The sequence below is a fragment of the Syngnathus leptorhynchus genome, chromosome 4 (assembly GCF_054491065.1).
Source record: "Syngnathus leptorhynchus isolate UIUO chromosome 4, UIUO_Slep, whole genome shotgun sequence".
NCBI classification, from domain to species: Eukaryota; Metazoa; Chordata; class Actinopteri; order Syngnathiformes; family Syngnathidae; genus Syngnathus; species Syngnathus leptorhynchus.
The window spans coordinates 1343216-1368936 of NC_141198.1; the positions used below are offsets into that span (position 1 = coordinate 1343216).

At 47.5% G+C, this 25721-nt stretch overlaps 1 protein-coding gene across 6 annotated transcripts in view; it reads left to right on the forward strand.

The window, feature by feature from the left end:
- fkbp15b (FKBP prolyl isomerase family member 15b) overlaps positions 1–25721 on the forward strand; it is a 93850-nt gene that overhangs the window by 48962 nt on the left and 19167 nt on the right. For 3 of the 6 annotated variants that reach the window (XM_085910770.1, XM_085910766.1, XM_085910767.1), the window contains exons 14-20: positions 2676–2776; positions 2917–3168; positions 3249–3347; positions 13589–13683; positions 13762–13864; positions 19804–19975; positions 25222–25358. In XM_085910770.1, coding sequence (XP_085766896.1) covers positions 2676–2776; positions 2917–3168; positions 3249–3347; positions 13589–13683; positions 13762–13864; positions 19804–19975; positions 25222–25358 — 959 coding nt within the window. The remainder of the gene's footprint in view (positions 1–2675; positions 2777–2916; positions 3169–3248; positions 3348–13588; positions 13684–13761; positions 13865–19803; positions 19976–25221; positions 25359–25721) is intronic. The other 3 variants (XM_085910771.1, XM_085910768.1, XM_085910769.1) reach the window with 2 other exon arrangements.

Genomic DNA, 25721 nt, shown 5'->3' on the forward strand with positions numbered 1-25721 from the left:
AGGGATTCTTGATGTAAGATGCAGTGATAAACAGATAATTCACCTGCACAGTTCTCTTCGCACATCTTTTCACAGATCCTGCCCACCAGTCCATTCCTTTTACCACTCATGGTTGGCGCACCATCAGTGGTTAATCCCACAAGTTTATTCCACGGAAGGTTTATTTCAGTTACACATTTTCAAACCTCCTCAAAGATTTCTTTCCCTGTGGTTGTGCCATGCATTGGTTTAAATCCCAAAAGCTCCTCCGTAACATACAGATTTGTGTCCACGCCGCGGACGAAGACAGTCAGCTGCGCAGTATCAGACGCGTCAGTGCTCTCATCCACAACAAGGGAAAAAGACTGGACAACTGGACATGCAGATTGGTGGCAAGCTCACATGTGCGGTCAGCTATTGTGTTTCTGCTCAGGCTTACGTTTGCAAAGGCTTGGTTTTTTTCGGGGCACATTTGGTCACAAACCTTCATCATGCACTTTTTTACAAACTCTCCCTCATTAAAGGGTCGGGCTGATTTGGCGATTTCTTGTGCCACTTTGTGTTGTGGCTTTTGTGAACATTTTCTGTTGTGAAATCAAACCTCTTTTCATCTCCTTAACTTTCTGGCTCCTTTGAACCGTGTCCAGGTCCTTATATTTGTCCTGGTGTTTGGTTTCATAGTGTCGTCTAATATTGTGCTCCTTAGTTACTGACACGTTGGCTCCACAAACAAGGTCTGTCTTGTATACATATAAACAGATATTCTGTCTCCCACCTGTCCAGAAAGGTTCTAATTTCTGACTTTGTTTTCGCCATTTGTTGGTAGGGTAACACAGTGACAGCTGTCGTTTGAGGTCACAGTGTGGGGGAGAGGCACGGAGATGCGGGGTGTGCACATAGACTGTATATAAGAAATGGACGTAACATCCGTGACGTCAAGCATTAGTTTGTGGACGGCTGCTCGGAAGCCAATCGTATCAAATCTAGGCAGCGCCATTGTGAACGTTTCAGGTGCATTTTGGGAAAAAATGAACACGGATTCTACTTGATGAGGCGGAGTCATGAACGGACGTATGGGTGCCAAAGCAACAGCAGACCATTATGGGATTTGTAGTACAAGCGATGAATGCGGTGTTACAGCGCTGCCGCCGTATAATACCGGCGGGCCAGCTCTAATGGTAATTTGAAATTGCCTCGCGGGCCAAATATAATTACACTGCGGGCCAAATTTGGCCCGCGGGCCAGAGTTTGATACCTATGATTTAGAAGATGTGTTTGGATGTTGTAGTTTTATTCCCAAATTCTGAACGAGCTTCGTGATGGAGAGGCCGAATTTTCGTCATTCGGATCCGACCAGGGAACCAGCGCATCTCAGACTGTTTGTGTGAAAGCCCTTGGTGACACTTAGAAAATATTCGATACATTCGACCAGACTTCCAGGATAGCATTTTCGCCGTTAATGTCCGACCGGAGAACCATCGTGTGTCAGACAGTTTGTGTGACAGCTCCCCCTGACACAATTTTCAAAACTAAAAAAAACAAACATCTTTTCATATACGTGCCGATTATATTTTGCGTTTCAGGGGTAAAGGGAATGAGTACACTGACGAGGAGGACCAACTCGGTGTATCATGTACCCCTGGTACCTAAACGCTTCCCCCTGGTACCTAAACACATCCTCCTGGTACTTAAACGCATCCCCCTGGTACCTAAACGCATCCCCCCTGGTACCTAAACGCTTTCCCCTGGTACCTAAACGTTTACCCCTGGTACCTAAACTCCCCAGCTGCCGCGAGCGATGCCCAAGCGCAGCTGGGGAGTTTCCAGGAGCTCGGCTAGACATTTTCAAGGGCCAGTGGAGCTTCCAGCAGACCTCCAGCTGGAGCTCACAAGATTCAAGAATTTTTATTCTATTTTATTTTATTGAGTGTGCCAAACAAGGAATTTGACTTCGGTACATCACAAGCGGCAGCCATCGCATTATCACGCCGGGTGAGAGTTCCAGGAGCTCCCTTTCTGGTCGGACATATTTGTAGTTTGTCAGCAAAAATACAGTTCACTTGTGGCGCACACTTTTTGATTGATTAAAAGATATCAACAGCACTTGTCCATCCAACCATACATAACACATAAGAAAATAAATCCCCTCACAATACAGTGATCCCTCGTTTATCGCGGGAGATGCGTTCCAGAACCACCCGCGAAAAATGAAAATCCGCGAAGTAGAAACAGTCTTTATATTACAAAATTTTAACACATTGTATTGACATTTTCAACACGTAGTGTTTCTAGTTGGCCCTTAGGGGCATAGGTGTAATGCAAGTCAATTAGAGGAGTGATTTTCCTTTCCAAGCAATGGAAAGTGTCCATCTTCAGAAATACCACATTATGCTAACCCGGGGGACATCATGCATAGCAAAAATAAAGTGAGTCAACACATTTGTCGTTTTTCATGTGGCAGGGTTCTTGCCACCCTCCTCCTCGTTCTTTTGTGGCAGTAAAAGCGATAGACGCCATCAGGCCATCACAACAGTACCATTCAACAAGTTGTCAGTCGATGTTTCATCAGAAGAGTTATGAAAACCTTTTATAATGATCTAGATGTCATTATTTCCTTTAATTCATCACACTAATAAGTCAGAATTAATCTAACGCATTAAATTGTATTAAACTATACTCTATTTTCTTCTTTTCAGCACTTCCACATCCCTACCCTGTTTTTCCGACGAATGTGCTTCCCAACCTTTCCAATGTTGCTACAGAGCCTGGTTTGCTAGGTAGCTCACACACTTTTCAGGTGAGCTTTCCTCCTATTTTGTCCAGATTTATTGGGATTTCTTAAGGCTGTAAAAGGAATTAAAAGTGGTTCTTGTTCATTATTATTATTATTATTATTATGTTGTTGCTGCTGTTTTAAAGTTTTACTCCAACACGCAGACTTCTGTTCCTACAAATCAGCTCCAGTCTTTGAGCCAAATTTATCCTTCACGTGTCCCTTACATTGGTAAGGTAAGAAAACTAGAAAAATATAAGAACATATATCAATGTTTATTTGTACATTTCAAACTATGTCCTCCAGGCTCCAGTGACGTGACTTCCTTCTTGATGATTGAGACTCGACAACAAAATACAGAGATCCGGTTAGCTGTTGGAAAAGTAGCAGAAAAAATTGATCAACTTGTATCAAAGGTACAAAATCCAAGGAAATGCAGAACATGGCTTCAACACAATCTGACCCTGCTCTCCACTTCCATATTTTTATTTATTAGATAGATGACCTTCAAAGGCAGGGAACTGTCTCTTTGGGCCTGTCTGGTATATCGATGGAATCCTCGATCATCATACAAAATGTCCAAAGAATCATACAGGTATATAAAATATTTTTTTTCTAGTGTGACTGTGGCACCCATTATAGTTCCTGTGACTGAAACATTTGGGATGTTTGCTGCGTTAATAATGTCTTTGGTCTTGATCAGGGCTGTCAAAATAATTTCAATTGTAAGCCGCATCTACATCCACCCATCCATCCATCTTCTACCGCTAATGTGGTGTTGGTTCGCGGGGGCAGCAGCTTTAGGAGGGACATCTAGACTTCCCTCTCCCCAGCCACTTCGCCCAGCTCATCCCGGGGGATCCCAAAGCGTTCCAGGCCAGCCGAGAGACATTGTCTCTCCTGTGCGTTCTGGGTCGTCCCCCTGGGTCTCCTGCTGGTGGGACATGCCCGGAACACCTCCCCGAGGAGGCATTCCGGGCATGTCGCATCCTAATGAGATGCCCGAGCCACCTCATCTGGCTCCTCTCCAATGTGGAGGAGCAGCGGCTCGACTCACAGTCCCTCATGGATGACCGAACTTCCCACCCTATCTCTAAGGGAGAAGCCGGATACCCTGGAGAGTAAACTCATTTCGGCCGCTTCTATCCGGGATCTTTTTCTTTCGATCACGACCCAAAGCTCGTGACCATAGGTGAGGGTAGGAGTGTAGATCGACCGGTAAATCGAGAGCTTCGCCTTTCGGCTCACCTCCCTCTTCACCACAACGGACTGGTGCAGAGTCCGCATCACAGCAGACCAATCCGCCTGCCGATCTCACGCTCCATCTTGCCCTCGCTCATGACTAAGAACCCAAGATACTTGAACTCCTCCACTTGGGGCAGGTTCTCATCCTTAACCTGAAGAAGGCACTCCACCCTTTTCCAAATGAGGACCATGGTCTCAGATTTGGAGGTGCTGGCTTTTATCCCGATTGCTTCACACTCAGCTGCAAACCACTCCAGTGAGAGCTGAATATCACGGCTTGAAAGTCCCCCCAAAGATCATCGTCACACACATCTGGGTGTGGGGAAATTTGACATCTGCATTTAACCCATCCCCATGTGATTTTGATCCATCCCCTGAGGGAGAGGAGAGCAGTAAGCAGCAGCGATGCCGCGCTCGGGAACCATTTTGGTGATCTAACCCCCCAATTCCAACCCTTAATGCTGAGTGCCAAGCAGTCCCATTTTTATAGTCTTTGGTATGACCCGGCCGGGGTTTGAACCGCAACCTTCCAGTCTCAGGGCGGACACTCTACTACTAGGCCACTGAGCTGAAAGAAGCCAACAGCACCCCATCTTCTGCAAAACGCAGAGATGCAATGCTGAGGTCACCAATCCGGACACCCTCAACGCCTCGGCTGCGCCTATAAATTCTGTCCATAAAATGTATGAACAGAATCAGTGACAAAGGGCAGCTTTGGTAGAATCCAACCCTCACTGGAAACAAATCCAACTTACTGCCGGAAATGCAGACCAAACTCTGGCATCGGTAATACAGGGACCGAGCCGCACTTATGAGTGGGTTCGGCACCCTGTGCTCCCGCGGCACCCCCCACAGAATTTCCCGAGGGACACAGTCGAACGCCTTCTCCAAGTCCACAAAACACATGTGGACTGGTTGAGCGAACTCCCATGCACCCTCGAGGATCCTGCCAAGGGTATAGAGTTGGTCCACTGTTCCACGGCCAGGACAAAAACCACAATGCTCCTCCTAAATCCGAGATTTGACCTCTAGCAGTTCTGGAGATCTGAATCAACCTTACCAGGGAGTCCACCCCAGACTGCCAATCCAGAGGCACCGTCCCCCGATGTCCACTCAATGTTGTAGAGGCGTGTCAGCCAGGACAGCCCCACAACATCCAGAGCCTATAAAGAACTCCGGGCGGATCTCAGAGTTTTTTAACTACCTCTGTGACTTCGTCCCCAGAGATCGGAGAGTCCACCTCAGAGTTTCCAAACCCTGCTTCCATAATGGAAGGCCTATCGATGAAATTGGTGAGGTTTTCGAAGTATTCTTCTAATCTGAATTGAGGTCAGCACACTGTCTCCACTGTACACAGCGTAAACGTTGCACTGCTTCACCCTCCTGAGACGCCAGATGGTGAACCAGAATTTCCTCGAAGAAGTCATTCTCCATTGCCAACCGCCAAAGTCGCGTTCCGCTTGCCCATCTGGTACCTGTCAGCTTCCTCCTGAGTCACTCAAGCCAATACTGCCCGATAGGACTCCTTCTTCAGCTTGTCGGCATCCCTTACCGCCAGTGTCAACCAGCGGGTTCGGGGGTTGCCACCACAATAGTCACCTTACGGCCACAGCTCCGGTCGGCCGCCTCAACAATGGAGGCACAAAACACGGTCCACTCAAACTCAATGTCCCCATCCTCCCTCGGGATGTGGGAGAAACTCTTCCGGAGGTGGGAGTTGAAGCTCTTTCTGACAGGGGATTCTGCCAGACGTTCTCAGCAGACCCTCACAGTACGTTTGGGTCTGCCAGGTCAGACCGGCATCTACCCCCACCATCAGAGCCAACCTACCATTAGGTGATGATCAGTTGATAGCTCTGCCCCTCTCTTCACCCGAGTGTCCAAAACATGTAGCCAGAAATCTGATGACACAACTACAAAGTCAATCATTGAACTGCATCCAACGGTGTCCTGGTGCCAAGTGCACACATGGACACCCTTATACTTGAACATGGTGTTCATTATGAATAATTCATTTTAAGCACAGAACTCCAGTAATAGAGCACTACTCGGGTTCTGATCGGGGGGACGTTGCTCCCAATCCTCCAGGTCTCACTGTCATTGCCCCTGCGAGCATTGAAGTCACCCAGCAGAACGATGGAGTTCTCAGAAGGAGCGCTTTCCAGCACTTCTTCTAAGGACTCCAAAAAGGGTGGGTACTCTGAGCTACCATTTGGTGCATAGACACAAACAACAGTCAGGACCCGTCCCCACACTCGAAGGTGGAGGGAGGCTCCCCTTTCGTTCACCAGTGGTGAACCCCATTTTGCAGGCGCCCAGCCGGGGGGTAATACGTATGCCCATACCTGCTCGCGTCTCTCACCGTTGGCAACTCCAGAGTGAAAGAGACTCCAGCCCCTCTCAAGAGGACTTGTACCAGAACCCAAACTGTGTGTGGAGGCAAGTCCAACTATGTCTAGTATGAACGTTTCTGCCTCGCACACAAGCTCGGGCTCCTTTCCTGTCAGAAAGGTGACATAGCCACATACATCTACAGTAAATGATAATTGTCATTGAGGGCCAGTTATAGCACCATAACCATTGACTTAAACAATGTAATCCTGCAAAATTGGACAGGCAAATATCTAGAACAGTGCTAATTCTCGTATCAGGAATATGGGGTTGTTGACATTTTCTGCAACAGAGCAGCTCAGTGAGTGGTATACGGGAGCCGGGTAACCACTTTTTACGACTCCCCCGAAAATGTGCATTTACTCACACGTGCAATATAAAGCCTTATAAAAAAGGTGAGTAGTGTACGTACACGCACACACACACACACACGCACTTACATGTACACATGAGCACGGATACAAAGAGTTTCACTGATAATGGCCATCCAGTTATTTAGCTAGTCAGTAGCACTTTGGCTTTAATATCAAAACGCAGATGATTAAAGCTTCTGTAATTCAAATTAAAAAGGGCAGTAGTACTGTCTGACCATCTGTAAGGTTCTGGTGAGAAAAAAACATACACTATGTCCTTGGTTTGAACTTATTGAATATAAAATTATTGAATGTTGAGTTATAGAAAAATATTACCGTATTTTCCGGACTAAAAGTCGCTCCGGAATACAAGTCGCATCAGCCCTAAAATGCACAATAAAGAGGAAAAAAACATATATAAATCGCACCGGAATTTAAGTCGCATTTTGGGGAAATTATTCGACAAAATCCAACACCAAGATCAGACATGAACCAGCAACAACAGGCTAAACGATATGGTATGCTAACGTAACAAACACAAACAAGGAGCTGAGAACGGGCCTGATGTAACATTAACAGTTATTCAAATAACTATAAGATAAATAACATGTTTATCAAACCATCTGTGTCACTCCAAATCATTAAATCCATTGATCGAATTCGTCGACCTTTCTGTAAACAACGTCGCGTGTGCGGCGCGCTGCTGACGTCGGACTCGTCGTCAGTTGCAGTTCAAATTACACAGGCCCATATAACAACATATAAACTATATATCAAATAACAATAATATAAACAACAATTTTATCGAACCATCCGTGTCACTCCGAATCATTAAATTGATCGAAATCTGTTGGGTCTAAATATCATCAGACACCACATCACATGCTGGAACGAAGAGGAGAAGACAACCAGGATGAGTTTACTCGCAAGGAGAACGATAGAGAAAGGAAGCTCAGTTACAATCTCCACCAGTTCTGAATTCCTCCTCCACGTGCTCCTCTTTTTAATGTCTTGGTTGCCCTGGTTACAGAGGCGTTGCTGCACTAAAGGGAGGGGAGATCGTGGCTGTAGCAACGCTGATTAGCTAAGGAATATAGTGTAGTGTGACCTAGCACTTGTCGGCCCTCGACCCCCGCATTGGGACTGCAGAGTCTGCTCTCTTCCCTCAACCAGTTGTCCTCTCCATGGGTGGCCGACTCCTCCTCGACTGTGATCAGATAACTTGAAGCACGTTGAATGCCGCTTACCTGTGGAACAATGCAACTAAACCCTTGCTAAGTTTATCTTCTTAGTAAACTAACACAACACATAATAATAATATCTAGCCCTACCTAAACATTTCAACACATATTAAGTAAATGTAAGGTAACTGGGATACAGTTCCTTAAACGAACATTGAGTAAATATGGGATAACTTTAATGTGACTACTTCAAAGTGTATATAACCAGTTTCGATCATCTACAATCTATGAATCAAAGCTACAGTTAACTAAAAGGAATGAAGTCCCTTTGAACTGAACAAAGAACATTTCGCCTATGCAAAGACGCTCTGCTCTTTGTTAGTGAAGGCCTCTTACAAAACAAACACAAAAGTAACATAAGGACAGGAAGGAACCATAAGGCTGACGGAGATCAAAAGACATTCCTTAAACTAAATACAAAGCATTTAGTTTGAAGGAGAGTCGTAAACTCGTAAAAGATAAGGCCTCCTGGTCTGGCAGGCAAAGGCTTCTCCCGAGATTATTCCAACAAAATCTTTCTTGTGTCACTTTAAAAAGAAAAAAAAAACAGCTTTGACTCCGAAACAAGGTGCGCCGCTGACATCAGACTAGATATATCAAATAAATGTAATATAAACAATTTTATCGAACCATCTGTGTCACTCCAAATCATTAAATTCATCTGAATATTTGTCGTGTCAATTAAAGAAACAAAACAAAACACAGCTGTTGACGCCGGAACTACGTGCGCCGCTGACGTCAGACTAGCTATATCAAATAAATGTAATATAAACAACAATTTTAACGAACCATCCGTGTCACTCCAAATCAATAAATCCATCGGAATATTCATCCTCTTTTTCAATTAAAAAAGAAAAACAAAACCAGCTGTTGACTCCGGACCTACGTGTGCCACTGACATAAGCCTCGTCGTCAGTTGCGGCTCCAATTTCGCCACAGATCTATGTATATAACTATATTGTAGCATTACCAAAATACCAGGCAAGATGTGGGTTTTGTAACCGGCTCTTTATTTCACAAAACAAGAGCTCAACATGTGTGTGCTCCATGCAAGCGCCCTGGATCGCTCTTCCTGTTACCCCTCTCCCCCCGCCTCCCCCCTGCTGCCTTCACGGCCTCGCTAGACAATCTGAAACAACTGAAGTCTAACAACATACACGTTGCTACTCTTAATAAACTATATGTCAAAAACTATAACATAAATAACAAGTTTATCAAACCATTTGTGTCACTCCAAATCATTAAATCTCCTGACTCCGGAGGTCAGTGAATGGAACTCATTGTCAGTGAGGTTCCATTTAATCCACAGCCGTAGTGCGCCCTCATGCGGTTTAAAGTGAAGATAACGTATGAAGTAATCAACTGTACTAGTAAGTATGTAATGTGTTAATGATCAAATAAATTTTTTTGAATAATTTCACAAATAAGTCGCTCCTGAGTATGTCACCCCCCCCCCCCCCAAACTATGAAAATAAAAAATACGGTACATTGGAAGATTTCTGACAGAAATTGCATTATTTTGATTCTAGAGATTTCGATTCACAATATTTTTTTCCAAAAACAAGCTTCGGGTTTAGGGCAATTTTAAGGCTTCCATCCATTATCTACCACTCATCCGGTCGAGTGGAAAAGGCAGAAGCTTCAGCAGAGAATCCCAAATTTTCTTCTTCTGAGTCACTTCATCCAGCTCTTCCGGAGGAATCTCAAGATGTTCCCAGGCCAACTTGGAGACGTTTTTCCAGCATGTCCTGGGTCATCTCCGTGGTCTCCTGCCGGTGGGACATGCCCGCAACACCTCCAGGAGCCATCCTAATCAGATGCCACCTCATCTGGCTCCTCTTAATGCGGAGGAGCAGTGGCTCAACTGAGAGTCCCTTCCGGATGACTGAGTTTCTCATCGTCCACCCCAACACCAGGTCAATAAGCAAACTGCAGGGGGTCCAGCTGCGCTCCCACCAGTGAACGCAGGTGACCAGGGATGATTCTCTCCATAGTCTTCATCAGGTGGGAAGTCAAGGCAATAGGCCTGAAGTGGTTAGGCTCCTTGGGGCATGGCACCTTCGGTACGGGGATCACGCAGGAGGTCTTCCACAGGGCTGGAACTTTACTCAGGCTCAGGTTGAACAGGTACATGACCACGCCACTTAGCTGATCCGCACAGTCCCTGAGCAGTCTCGGACAAATGCCGTCTGGGCCCGGGGCCTTCCCTGCCTTGATCTTGCTGAGTTGACTCCTCACCTGAAGATCTATAAAGGAGAGGGGTGTGTGGGAAGACTGGGGTGGGGAGCAGGGCGGGAAAGGTGAGTGGGAGCTGGGTGGGTAAAGAAGTGGGGGGAGGCAGAATCAAATATGTTGAAGAACAGATTGAGTTCATCCGCTCACTCCATGTCCCCACAAGTTGGTTTTCTATCAACCCCTTTACCATGGCCTGAGATGGATTGCAGACCCCTCCAGATGTTTCCGGCATTGTTAAGCTCCATTTGCTTCTCCAGCCTCCTCCCGTAGTTCTCCTTGCCCTTCCTGATCTTCAGCTGGAGTTCCTTCAGGACTCTCCTCAGCTCCTCCAGGTCCCCCGAACTAAAGACTCATCTTCTCATTAAGCAGAGCCTTTATCTCGGAGGACACCCAGGGTTGTTGGAAAAACAGTGGACCAACTTAGAGGGCACAGTGTTCTCCACACAGAAATTAATGTAGTCTGTAATGCAGTGGGTCATGCTGTCAATGTCACTGCCGTGGGGGCTACAGAGTGCTTCCCAGTTTGTATTCTCAAAGCAGTCTCTGAGCCTGGCAGTAGTCTCTTCAGACCACAACATCACAGACCTCTTCTCAGGTGGTCGTTGTTTCACCACCGGGGTCTAGTCTGTGAGCAGATGGACGAGGTTGTGATCTGAGCGACCAAGTGGGGGGAGGGGGGATGAGGTGTATGCATCCTTGACATTAGCATACGACAGGTCCAAAGTTTTATTGTCTCTGATGTGGCAATTTACATATTGCGTAAAGGTGGGGAGAAAAGAGGACCGGGAAGCATGATTGAAGTCCCGGGAGATGAAGAGGAGGGATTGGGGATGCTGAGTTTGAAGCTGAGAAACGATCGATAACCAAATTCTGTACCCCAAAGTCTGCATAAAATTGAGTTTTAGCTGTATAAGTATTACCGTTTTTTTCTGCACTATAAGGCACACTTAAAAACTTTAAATTTACTCAAAAAACCACAGTGCACCTTATAATGCAGAGCGCTTTATTCAAGATTCAAGAGTTTTATTTTGCCATGTTTGAGCGTGCCAAACACGGAATTTGATTTCAGTACATCATAGACTCTGTTCAACATTTAGGTGACTGACAACACTCAGGACATGTGAAAAATGACATGATTCTCAAACATCCCCTGATCTTAAACTCCCAGAAGGGCAAGGAAAAACTCCGACTAGGGGAAATGAGTAACCTTGAGAAGAGACCACAGATGGGAGGGTCCCTCTTAGAGGATGACCAGGCTGCAATGGATGCAGATAGGACACATAGTACATAAAGTGTAGACAATTCACAAAAGGTGTGGAGAGCAGGGTGTTATTGCACAGCAATGACTCTGAGACTCTAAGAGTGGTGTGAGTTCATCAGAGCAACAGCCTGGGGGAAGAAGCTGTCTCTGTGTCTGCTGGTTTTGGCGTACAGAGCTCTATAACGCCGTCCGGAGGGGAGTAGTTCAAACAGACTGCAACCCGGGTGAGAAGGGTCTGTAGAGATGTTACTTCCACATTTCCTGGTCCTGGACAGATACAAGTCTTGGATAGATGAGAGGTTGATTTCAATTATCTTTTTCGCAGTCCTGATTGTCTGTTGCAGTCTGTGCTTGTCTTGTTTGAAGGCCGATCCAAACCAGACAGTGATGGAGGTGCAGAGGACTGACTGGATGATGGCAGTGTAGAAGGTCTTCAGCAGCTCCCGCAGCAGGTTGAAATTCTTGAGCTGTCTCGGGAAGTACAGCCTCTGCTGGGCCTTCTTCCGGACAGAGTCTCTGTGGCCGGTCCATTTCAGGTCCCGAGAGATTGTGGTTCCCAGGAAGGTGTCTGTGGAGAGAATAGCATTACTGCGGATAATGAGGGGTGAAAGTGGTGAAGGGTCTCACCTGAAGTCCACTGTCATCTCCACGGTCTTGAGCAGGTTCAGATCCAGGTGGTTTTGGCTGCACCAGTGGACCAGCCGCTCCACCTCCTGTCTGTACGCTGTCATCTGCATACTTCAGGAGCTTCACAGGAGAGTCACCTGAGGAGAAATCTTTGGTGGAGAGAGAGAAGAGCAGTGGGGAGAGGACACACCCCTGAGGGGTGCCAGTATTGGTGGTCCGTGTGTCAGATGTGATGCTCCCCAGCCTCACACGCTGTCTCCTTTTGGTCAGGAAGCTGGTGATCCACTGACAGGTGGAGGCAGGCACTGCGAGCTGGATGAGCTTCTGTTGGAGGATTATATATGGATCAATTGATGAATTTGTTGATCCATACTGATTGTACACAGCGCTCTGCCAAAATGTTACAGTCTGTTTCAGTACGATTAGTAAATTATAAGGTCACATCGCTTTCAGCATTTCGCCAACCGTGGTCAGGGGCGTCACTGAAGTAAGCGACACACATGACGTAAAAAAATAAATAATAATAATAAAAAAATAAAGTTCTATAGGCTAGAATCCATTCCGTGGCATGATTGACATACAGGTAAGCCTGTCAGGAGGCAATCACAGTGAACCCCCCCCCCTTACCGCAGCACGTTTGGCTGCGCATAGACAAGCCCGGCACCAAAGCTAACAAGCTAATTAATGCTTACGCATAACAATAAACTCAACTCCAGCGTATGGTTTAAGCAGCCTTTCTCATCGGCATGGCATGGGAGTTTGACCTAGTGCCAATGAACAAGTCAGTTAGTGCTGAATGACTTAGATTTTCACATTGTAGATATGTCTCTAAGATTATTAAAATACAACATACTGTACAGTGTGTAAAATAAAATTAACAAAATACTTATTTAACAGAAGATAGTTTTCTTCACTTTTTTGATTGTTACTAGAACTGCTGAAACTTATTTTGTAAATCAGAGATGCTTCAAATAGTGGCAGTTGTGTTATGACTTCCATTTAAGATGAGTTTGAATGTGATTGTTAATAATGTTTCAGCGACCTGGATGTGGGATATGTATAGAACAATCCGTGGGATTTGTATCACCACCTGGCTACTTGCCCGGTCATGTTACGCTGTTAGAAAAAACTGAGTTCCTGGAAATATAAATACTGCCCAACATTTTAGAATGCAGTCTTATCTCCAAACTCAGCATGCACTGAAAGGTGCAAAGGAATTATTCAGGGTTAACTCTGAATGCAACACCGATAAGAGTGTGTGCCCAATTGTGCAACATTATCTAAGTTGCTTATGTCTGTTTCTTTCTCAAAAACATTTGTTTTCATTTGAGTACAAGTTATATGTCACATGAAAGCTGTACAAAAAAAACTAACAAAATTGTTGCTGGTTTTTTTTTTCCCCTCATTTTTCACCAACTGGGATTTGAATAGTGGTGTCTGTATGTTTTATGTCCACTGTAGAATGTTAAATTTTTGTTTCTAGGAAAATGAATGCTTAAAGCAAGGAATATTCGAGAAAGGCTCTCGCATTGAGGAGCAAAACCGCAAGATAAGTGAAGTATTCAACCAAAGCCAAAGGTGAGTTAGAATATATATAATTATCTCGTCTTTTCCTGTCTGTAGACCAAGTGTTACGCCTAGTCATATCTCATGTAGGTATATGGACCACAGCAACACGCATTTGGAAAAGAGAAATGACTCCCTCAAGTCTTCAGGTGAACACAATCAAGCTAAACTACTGCAGGCTGAAAGAGACAAGGTCAGTGTTGCTAATCGCTACCAAAGTGTAATGGACCCCAGAGTTTCACCAAGAAAACGGAAGTAGAGAAGTTTACCTGGCTTCTTAAAAGATATTTAGGGTGCGTTAGGAAATTCACTCTGAGGCCCGTGTACTTCTCTCAGAGTGGATGTGTTATCCATACACAGCCAGCGTTGGTGCATTGTGTCCCTTGTCAGAGCGTCTAGTGTGCATACTGGCACTCCACTCTGTCGTTGGTCCGCGCTTCTTCTCTTTCGTGTAACATCAGAGCTCCAACTTAGTGTCGTGGAGCCACGCCAGCATCTCTTGTCCCAGGTCAAAGAGGCCGGCCTCCGACGGTGGTCTATATAGGGGGCAGGTGTTGATGATGTGATCGGCCGTCTGCTCGGGGTCTCCGCACTTGCAAGCTGCACTATCCGCCAGTCCCCACTGTCGCATGGATGCGTTGAAGCGCCCAACACCCGATCTTAAACGGTTAAGTGTGGTCCACTGCTGGCGAGGTAGTTCGTCTCCTCCCATGGCGCCGTCTCCTGGATCCCAGATGTAACGGTGCATGAGGGAAGGACCAGCTGCCTCCCACTCCTGCTTCCAAGCTGCTGCCAGCCAGGCATCTCTGGAGATGTCGTCGGGGATGGATTTGAGCATCTCTTGTGCTACAATGTTGTAGGCGTGGCGCCTCTTGAGTCTGCTTGGTGGAGCTGGAGTTGTTGTGGTGCTATGCAGGATGTGCCAGTTGTTATTTTTTGCCTTTCTGGCGAGAACGAGGGTGGCAGCCTCGCGGCAAAGGTTTGCTGGCGCTAGTCCCGCAAGGACAGGCAAGAGAGACACGGGGGTGGGCTTCAGGCATCCTGTTATTATTCGGAGGGCGTTGTTGATTGCCGCATCCACCTTTTTGGCGTGGGGGCTTCTGTTCCAAACTGGGGCACAGTACTCGGCTGCAGAGAAGACCAGCGCTTGAGTAGAAATCCGCAAGGTCTTAGCAGAGGCTCCCCACGTTGTTCCAACAAGGCGGCGGATCAGTGCAACCCTGGATGTCACCTTTGCCTTCAGATCGTCAAGGTGTTGTTTGAAGGATAGGGTCCGATCCAGACGCACGCCGAGGTACTTTGGGGCTCGTTGAACCTCCAGGCGTTTGCCCTCAATGCTCACTGCAAGTTCTCTCCTTGCTTCCCTGGTGCAAAGATGGTATGACGCAGCAACAGTCTTTTCAAGGCTGAGCTGGAGACGCCACTTTCGAAGGTATGCTACCATGGTGCGCATATCTTCATTCAGGCCGTCTTCCGTCGCCTTCCATGTTGGTCGGCTCAGCATGATGGCAAGGTCGTCTGCATAGCCATACTTTCTGGACGCTGTGTCCGGTAGATCGTATATATAGATGTTAAATAGGATTGGTGAGAGAACTGACCCTTGCGGTACCCCGCTCCTCAGTCTTCGGAGCCTACTGCACTGCCCACTGCTGGTTTGGAGAGTAAAGCTACGGTTGGAAAGCGTCTCCATGATGAACTGCACCATGTGCCGGTCCGGTACGGTCCTCAGCAGTTTCAGATGGAGTCCCCGGTGCCAAACTGTGTCGTATGCGGCAGTTAGGTCCAGGTATACCACTCCAGCTTTCTCCTTATCCTGGAAGCTGTTCTCTATGTCCTGAGAGAGTAGGGTAACCTGGTCTGCTGTTGACCTTCCTCGTCGGAAACCAGCTTGTTCCGGTGGGAGCTGTGGGTCCACCACTGGCTCTATACGCCTTTCTATCAATATTTCCAGGATCTTAAATGGGGCGCACAGCAGTGAGATGGGCCTGTATGACTTGGGGTCCTTCGCATCTTTATTTGGCTTCAACAGAGCTATCACAGAGGCCCTACGCCAGATCTTTGGGAGCTTTAGTCTCCGGTAGCATGATGTGAAGAAGGCTCTAAGCCAACTAGATGTTGTTGGGCCCTGGTGGATGACAAACTCCGGGTGGATATTGTCACGGCCCGGGGATTTGCCCGGCTTTAGCTTACTCATGGCCTCACTGAATTCCTCTGCTGTAAAGGGTCCCGAGAGATTGGAATCGACGCTGGCCGCTCTTAAGGTACAAGACACCTCACGCGATATCAGTCGTGCAAGGTCTTTGTCTGCTTCCGGGAAGCGGCCATTCTTCAGGAGCTGGGAGGCGATTGCATTTGCAGTGACTGGGCATCTGTGGGCTGATGTATTTCTGCCTGTGAGCTGGTTGATGGTCTGCCACGCCTTCCGGCTGGAATGGGTGAAGTTAATTGATTCAACGACTTCTGTCCATCTCGCCTTGCGGGAGAAGTCCAGCTTTTCGAGCAGTGCTGCTGCCGTTGCGTCCTCCTCTTCTCTAGAGCTAGCTCTCTGATGTTCCCTCAGGAGACGGCTACACTCCTCATCCCAGCCTGGGATGTAGTTCCTGTTATATCCACGTGGGATACTCTTCTTTGCCGCATGCAGGAGGATATGGCAGTAGGTTGCATAGGCTGCATCCACATCTGTGGACTCAGGGTCTGGCAAGCCGGCTGACCTACTTTCCGTCTCCTCAGCATACGTCTCCCAGTTGGCTTTTCGGAAGTTCCATCTCTTCACTGGCTTCCCTGGAACCGGTTCCACCAGTGATGGAACTTTGATGATGGAGGGTCGGTGGTGTGAGCGGGGGAACCTGTCAAGGACACGCCTCTCCGGTCTAGGGTCGTTGCTGCGGCAAATGACGAAGGCCAGGTCCGGGTTGGTGGCGGTGTTCCAGCGTGCAGAGAAGAAGGTTGGCGGTTCCTTGGGGTCGTACAGCAGCTGGGCATCAGTGTTGGAAGCCCATTCGCACAGCGCCACTCCGCTAGGTGTTGAGTTGTTGTACCCCCAGTCTGTGTGCTGACAGTTGAAGTCACCTGCGTAGATTGCGGGTGCAGTTGCAGGTGGGATTGACGTTGTGGTTAGCTCCGATGTTGGGGGCTTGTAAACGTTGATGACTAAGGTTTCCTGGATTTTGGTCCACTCGATGTTGGAGCCTGGTGGGATTGGCTACAGGCTGCCCAGCTTATTCCATTGCGTACAAAGGTTGCCACTCCGTGCTGCTTGGTGTTGATGGACCCAGCGAGATGAAACCCAGGGATCTTGAGGATGTTGTTGGTTGTGCAGTGCGTCTCCTGTATGAGCAGGACCGTGGCCCCGTTGGAGTCGGCCAGGTGCCGTAGGACTTCGAGTTTGGCGATGGTAAGTCCCTCGACATTAAGTTGAAGCACCGACAGACCTCGGTATTCGACGGTCGGGATGGCTGCCCGTCCGCCATTCCTCAGTCTGCCGGCTCTGCGTGCTCTGCGTTTGTTTGTCGACATTAGTTTCACAAGCGGGTTTTGCTCCCTGACCTTGCTACTCACAGGGAAGACCGCGTGAAGGTTGTCGCATGTTTTCAAACGCGACCTTCATTTTAGTCGTAGTTATTTGGAGAATTAATTGGTCTTCTCCGTCAATCACCATACCATTGTGGACGGCTTAGCATGTCCCAGTGATCCTAGGAGCTCAATCAATCAATCAATCAATCAATCAATCAATCAATCAAGTCAAGTTTATATAGCCCTAAATCACAAGCAGTCTCAAAGGGCTCTGTCCTCTGCATTAACCCATCCCCATGTGATTTTGATCCATCCCCTGGGGGAGAGGGGAGCAGTGAGCAGCAGCGGCGCCGCGCTCGGGAATCATTTTTGGTGATCTAACCCCCCAATTCCAACCCTTAAATGCTGAGTGCCAAGCAGGGAGGCAATGGGTTCCATTTTTATAGTCTTTGGTATGACCCGGCCGGGGTTTGAACCCACAACCTTCCAGTCTCAGGGCGGACACTCTACTACTAGGCCACTGAGCTGGTAAAGGAGCTAAATTGTCTGGCTTTATGCCCTGGCAAGGTCACCTGGCAAGGTCACCCATGGGAAACAGGTCTTAGCTGAGAGACCAGACAAAGCACGGCTCATAGAATCCCTTAAAATATCTATACATTTTCCCAAGAGTTCGCTCGCCCCCCCTTGAGCCAGGCCTGGAGGTGAGGCTCGAAGGTGAGCGTCTGGTGGCCTTTACTCATGGGGCCTGGCCTGGTACAGCCCGAAAAGTTAACATGGTTCCCCTTTCTCATAAACTCACCCCCTGTGAGAGGGGCCAAAGGGGTCAGGTGCGTAGTGAGTTGTGCACCGCTCAAAGGCCATCATGGTGGTCCAATCCGCAGCTACAGAAATAGTTCTAGGGATATGGAATGTCACCTTTCTGACAGAGGTAAGTTTGAACTTCCTGCTGAAGTTGCTGCCCCCGCGACCCTATAAGCCGTGGATAATAGGGGATATGCACATGACGTCACAGACCGGCTGACGATTTGTTTGGGTGGCAAAAAGCGGCGGACGCTAATAGGGCCAAGGCTGAATTGAGCTTTAGAGATACGTGTACTGGGCCATTGTTTTAGCATTTTATCGGTGGCAGATCGTGGCAGAGTTGTCACGGTGCAACTTTGACCATGGTGAAGAGTTGTTGTTCCATAAGCTGTGCCTATCGCTTCCAAAAAGGCGATACCAAGAAGCTGTATCGGTTCCCTGCGGGCCAGACCAGAAAGGATAGCTGGGTGGTGGCGCTTCGTAGGGGCGGAACATTGCCACAACAGCTCCAAGCTTTGCAAGCCAACTATCCATTCTTACATCTGCTCAGATCACTTTGTGGGAAGTACGTAATTGTGTGTTATTGACGTCAACATTCATCTGTGAGGTATACTGGATGTAGTGCTCTAAGGTACACATCCACAATCAGAGGATGCTGGCATGAGTGCCTCTAATTTAAAATTTACTTTTTATTTATTTTAATACATGTGATGTTTGTTTTTTACCCTGTGGGCCAAGAGCCTGTAATAAAGTTTATTATTATTGCTTGGATATTCCCTTTCTCTTGTTGCTACTCGGCCATGACCTAAGGAATGCATAATTACACCGCTTCATTCTCCGGTCTATAAGGCGCACCTTCAATGAATGGCCCATTTTTAAACGTTGTCCTTATATAAGGCGCACCGGACTATAAGGCATACTATTAATGCATCATGTCAGATCAGATTTTTAATCCAAATGAAATCATTCTCCATTTTATCTTTATTATTTCGACTTCAGACGCAACAAATTACTTTATAATCACAAAATAATGATCCAGTCTTTTTGATTCGTGATTCATAGTCTTCAGCGGGCCACTTATGATTGATTTCATGACACAATGCTTTGGGCCAGTTTAAATTTAGGAATTTGGTCCATATATAAGGCGCACTGGACTATAAGGCGCACTGTCGGTTTTTGAGAAAATTTTTGGTTTTTAGATGCGGCTTATAGTCCGGAAAATAGGGTAATTAGATTGTTCACATATTTACAATTATAATATTTTATTATTATATTATGTTATGTACTGCCATGGCTAGCATCTTCTCCGTTTGGCTCCACTGACTGTGACTCAACAGAGTGGACATAACCAGCAGTCAGGTGGCGATATCGTTGCAAACTCTTGTAGGCTCTGAGGTCTTCCTTGGTACATGGACTTGAACAATCTATCAAATAGTTGTAAATGTCTGGATATATTACTGGCGGAAAAGTCGCCTTATCAGAGGACCAAACGCTTGCTGTCCCAGCTCCTGCTACGCTTGAGCTGGTGGCGTTCTTACTTGGTTTCCACAGCAGATCAACACGAATGTTATAATTTTTCACCCAGGCCGCCATCCTCACGAGTCTAGTGGCAGCGGACAAGGCTTTTTGCCACCCAAACAATAATGGCCGCCCCGATCTGTGACATCAGTGCATATCCTCTATAGTTAGATGGATGGTTTGAATTCCCAGTTGTCATTTGTACTTTTATAAATGGTTCAGTCATTATTGTGAAGTTTCATTTTGAGTTGAGGTCTCTATCTCGCATACTGTCACTGCATCTTCTTGATTGCCCTCCAGATTAAATTAAAGGAAGAACTGGCATCAACCACAGCTCATCTTTCTCAAGTGCAACTAGAGGGTTTGACACATCAGCAGAAGGTTTTAGAGCTGCAAACTAAACTGAGCACAAGTCTGCTTGAATGTGAACGCCACTCTAAACGCATCAGTGATCTGGAATCACAACTCGAAGGTTAGTGTTAATACCTATATATACATATTGCTGCCAGAATTACGTATTGACTGTACAGTTCTGTGATTTTAGACTGTATCTCACTGTTATGATGTATTAATTTAATTGCTGACCCAGCCAATGGTATCTCAACTACCTAAATTCAAGTGGAAATACAAGCTTGATTAAAACATTTCAGATCCAAACCGTCCTATGGAAAATGTATTTTACTTTGTCCAGCTTCTCCTGGTGGATTCTGAGCCATTCACATGCCAGCTGGGAGACAGGCTTCCAGTTTCAATGACATGCCTAAAATACTTCACCAGGGAAGCGTCCAGGTGGCATCCTGACAACATACCTGGCTACCTCATCTGGTTCCTCTCTCTGTGTAAAAGCAGCAGCTTGACTCTCAGCCTCTCACATGCACAAGTGTCTCATCTTATCTGAAAGGGAGAGCCTGGACACCCTGCAGAGGAACCTCCTGTTGGCCGCTTGTGTCCGGGATCCTGTTTTGATCATGACCCATAACTTGTGAGCATAGGTGGAGGTTAGGAACATAGGTGACCTGTAAATCAAGATCGTCGCCTTCCGGCTCAGCCCTTCTTCACCACTACGGACCATTACATAGTCTGTATCACTGCAAACACTGCACCGATCCACCTGTCAATCTCTCTCTCCATCCTCCCTTTACTTGTGATCAAGATCCCAAGATACTTAAACTCATCCTCTTGGAGCAGTATCTCAACCCCCACCTGGAGAGGGCACTGCACCCTATTACGACTTAGAATCGTCATCTTATTTTTGAAGTCGCTGATTTTCATCCCATCTGCTTCACACTTGGCTGTGAATCGCTCCAGTGAGAGTTGAAGATTGCCACTTGAAGAGGCTAACAGTACCACACCATCTAAAATAGTTGAGAAACTGAGACCAACTGAGCTGTGCCTTGAAACCTTTTTCATAAAAGTTATTACCAGAATCTGTGACACACTGATAACAAATCCGACTTATTGCCGTAAATGCGGACATCTCTAACATCTGTTGTGCAAGGCTCAAACAGTCCCTTCTACGGCATATCATCCACCACAAGATCCTTCGAGCACATGGTGGAAGGCCTTCTCCAAGTCCACAAAGACTATGTAGACTTGTTAGTGAACTCCCATGGACCCTCACACACTTGGTGGTTCCACCAACACGTTTCGGGTTTGCCCCCACGACAGGCACCAATCACCTTACGGCCAGCTCCGATCAGCCACCTCAACAATGGAGGCACAAAACAAGGTCCACTCAGACTCGATGTCCGCCATGTTGTGGGCGAAGTTCTGCCGAAGGTGGAAGTCGAAAGTCTTTCTGACAAGGGATTCGGCCAGTTGTTCCCAGCAAACGTTTGGGTTTGTCAGGGCAGAGCAACAGCTTATCCCACCATCGAAGCCAACACACCATTCGGTGGTAATAAATTGTCAGCTGTGTCCCTCTCTTCACCGAGCGTTGAAACCATGTGGCTACAAAGTTGATCATTGAATTGGAGCCTAGGGTGGTGTCCTTATGCCATGAGCACATACAGACACCCTATGTTTGTACATATTGTTGGTTCTGGACACTGTGACAAGCGCAGAAATTGAGTTACAGAACACTGCTCGGTTTCTGATCCAGGGGTGCAGGCATTCCTCTCAATCACGCCTCTCCAGGTCTTGCTGTCATTGTCCATGTGAGCATTGAAGTTGCCCAACAAAACGATGAAGTCTCCAGAAGGAGCGCTCTTCAGCACTCCTTCCAAAATCTTCATCTTTTATGAAATTATTTTATTCTTGTTTTATTGAGTCCATTTTAACCTTCTCTGCTTCACACCCAAAAATAAAAATGGATTAGGTAGCAGAGTGAGGATGTGTGGCAGGGTTGCTGGGATGAGTTTCATGGAGCTTTCTGGGCTGTATAGAGCCAGGGCCACTAGTAAAGCTAGGGGCATTCACCCACTGGCCTGCCACCTCAGGCTCCTGCCGTCTGGCCGCCGGTACTTTTTACCTAGGCTCAGAAAGAACAGGTAGAGGAATACTTTTGTGCCAACCACTATAGGCTTCTTGAACCAGGTATTGAGCCTGCCCCTGCATGATGTAATAATTATGAATGCAGCCCCTGCCCATATTGTGTGATGTTTTTAAATGAATGGTGACTTTATGTGTTGTTCTGCTATTGCAAAACAAATTGCCTCCTAGGGGGATAATAAAGTTTCTGAACTCTGAAAAAGGGTGGGTAATCTAAACTGCTGTTTGGTTCATATCCACAAATGCATCACAGTCAGGCGCTAGGCCAAGGAGAAATAAGTACACCCAGACCTGCTCTGTGTCTCACACTGTGGGCAACTCCAGTGTAAGAGAGTTCAACCACTTTCGTTTCTGTAGCTGGGTTTTGGACTGGCAATGTCCCTAACTTTTGGCTGCCTCCAAGCTCTTTCTGCGCCCGACCTTTTTGGCCTTTCCACAGGAAGGCAGATCTTGGGAAGGGGGACCCACATTGTTCATTTGGTCTGAGCATGGCTTTGCGCCCTGGGTGCAGGTCCGGCCACCAGACACTTGCCTTCAAGCCCCACCTTCAGGCTTGACTCCAAAGGGAGGCCCTGGTAGCCGGCATTCGGTAACAGGGAAACCGAAGCCATTTTTTGTATTTGTTTTACAATGGGGGGGGCATACTTGGTCTGGTCCCTCACCTGTGACCTCTTCACCAAGGGTAACCCTGTCTTATACATCCTCTATAAGTGCTAAATGTGAATTCAAACAGCCTGGAATGTTCCTTTGATGGTGAAGTAATTTCAGAAAATGCCAAATGGAAGTTATGCTTTTTAAATAAGGTTCAACCTTCAGCCCCAGACTTTGCTCCTAGGATTATTGAGACACTCAATTGCCTCCACAATGACAAGGGGACAGCTCATGGAGGGGAGAGTTAACTGTATTGGAAACATGGCCTTCTTCATCCATCCATCCATCCATCCATCATCTTCCGCTTATCCGGGGTCGGGTCGCGGGGGCAGCAGCTTAAAGGGGGACTCCCAGACCTCCCTCTCCCCAGCCACTTCATCCCGGGTGATCCCAAGGCGTTCCCAGGCCAGCCGAGAGACATAGTCTCTCCAGCGCGTCCTGGGTCGTCCCCGGGGTCTCCTACCGGTGGGACATGCCCGGAACACCTCCCCAGGGAGGCGTCCAGGAGGCATCCTGATGAGATGCCCGAGCCACCTCATCTGGCTCCTCTCAACGTGGAGGAGCAGCGGCTCTACTCCGAGTCTCTCCCGGATGACAGAGCTTCTCACCCTATCTCTAAGGGAGAGCCCGGACACCCTGCGGAGGAAACTCATTTCGGCCGCTTGTATCCTGGATCTCGTTCTTTCGGTCACGACCCATAGCTCGTGACCATAGGTGAGGGTAGGAGCGTAGATCGACCGGTAAATCGAGAGCTTTGCCATTTGGCTCAGCTCTCTCTTCACCACGACGGACCAGTACAGAGTCCGAATTACTGCCGACGCTGCACCGATCCACCTGTCGATCTCGCGCTCCATCCTGCCCTCACTCGTGAACAAGACCCCAAGATACTTGAACTCCTCCACTTGGGGCAGGATCTCATCCCCGATCCGGAGAGGGCATTCCACCCTTTTCCGACCGACGACCATGGACTCGGATTTGGAGGTGCTGACCCTCATCCCAACCTCTTCCCACTCGGCTGCGAACCGCTCCAGTGAGAGCTGGGGATCACGGACTGAAGAAGCCAACAGCACCACGTCATCTGCAAAAAGCAGTGACGCGATGCTGTGGTCCCCAAACCGGACCCCCTCAACGCCTCGGCTGCGCCTAGAAATTCTGTCCATAAAAATTATCAACAGAATCAGTGACAAAGGGCAGCCTTGGCGGAGTCCAACCCTCACTGGGAACGAATCTGACTTACTGCCGGAAATGCGGACCAAACTCTGGCATCCCTCCAGAGAACCTCCCGAGAGACACGGTCGAACGCCTTCTCCAAGTCCACAAAACACATGTGGACTGGTTGGGCAAACTCCCATGCACCCTCGAGGATCTTGCCGAGGGTGTAGAGCTGGTCCACTGTTCCACGGACATGGCCTTCTAAATCTAAAAATCAGAGATCACCAGAGGAACTGGCTACTGGACTTCCTCTGTCAGAGACCTCAGGTGGTACGTGTTGGCGACAATATCACCAGCAGCATCACGCTGAGCACGGGGCCCCCCCAAGACATGCATGCGTGCTAAGTCCGCTGCTCTTCACCCTGCTGACGCATGACTGCACTGCAACCTACAGCAACAACCACATGCTGAAATTTGCTGACGACACGACTCTGGTGGGTCTCATCACCAAGAGCGACGAGACTCAATACAGGTGGGTGGTCGACCTTCTGGCCACTTGGTGCAGGAACAATAACCTCCAGCTGAATATCAGCAAGACCAAGGAGATTGTTGTTGACTTCCGGAAGGGTCATACCCAACACCTGCCACTGACCATCGACAGTGCTGTGGTGGAGAGAATGAGCAGCACCAGATTCCTGGGGGTGCAGATCAGTGAAGACCTCTCTTGGACCACCAACACTGCATCACTGGCGAAGAAAGCTCAGCGCCGCCTGTACTTCTTGCGGAAACTCAGGCGAGCAGGTGCTCCACCAGCCATCATGATCACATTCTACCGTGGCACCATTGAGAACGTCCTCTCCAGTTGTGTCGCTGTGTGGGGTGGTAGCTACACTGAATACAACATGAAGGCCCTGCAGCGTATAACGAACAGAGGTGGTAGGATTATTCGCGCTTCACTCCCCTCCCTGAAGGACATTTACACCTCCCATCTCACCCGCTAGGCAACCACGATTGTGTGATGTGAGTCACCCCGCTCACACTTTGTTTGATCTGCTGCCCTCTGGTAAGAGGTACAGCAGCCTGCACTCCCGCACCACCAGACTCACCAACAGCTTCATACTCCAGGCTGTTAGGATCCTGAACTCTCTCCCCCCTCCACCCTCGACTGCATAACGTCCTGACCTTTTGAGCCACGTTGGCTGCCTTTATTCATTTATTATTTATTCCTCGCTCTTGTTTATTCATTGTATGTGCCTTATTGTTTTTACTTTTTGTGTTGTTTTCTTGGATGTTTTGTAATATGTCTTGTCACCGCGGGATAGTGGGTAACGCAATTTCGATCTCTTTGTGTGTTTTGGCATGTGAAGAAATTGACAAGAAAGCAGACTTTGACTTTGATTGTGATTATGTGCTTGTTTGTGTCAGAGCTGAAGGAAATATCAGAAAGATCCCAGTCTCAGTACCGTGACGAGATGCTAAGACGCAAGGAGGTAGAGCTAAAGCTCAAAAACATGGAGGGGAAAGTTAATGACCTGAAGACAAATCAAGATGGCCAAAAACAAGTGAGTGCCCTTCGAAATGTCTATTCCTACTGAGTGGATCAGTACTGTGCCGTTTGTGTTAATGATATTTGGTTTATATGCACTGGGTGAGAATCTCAGAGTGGTGCTGGCTTTAAAAGACTGTCAAGGAGACAGTCTGGTGAGCAAGCGTTCTCCAGTGAAATTAATACAAAAACAATTAACTCATTCATCAGTCTCCAAATAGTTACTTGCTCATTAGGACAACAAAATGTACGCCTATATTGACGTGAGGAGCTGTTCTCCATCAAGTGAGCCCTCATGTTTAGCTCCGTCAAGCAAGGCCTCCGCTTCCTAAGAGGTTAGGCCTCAATGCTAATGTTCTATACAGGGATAAGAATTTTC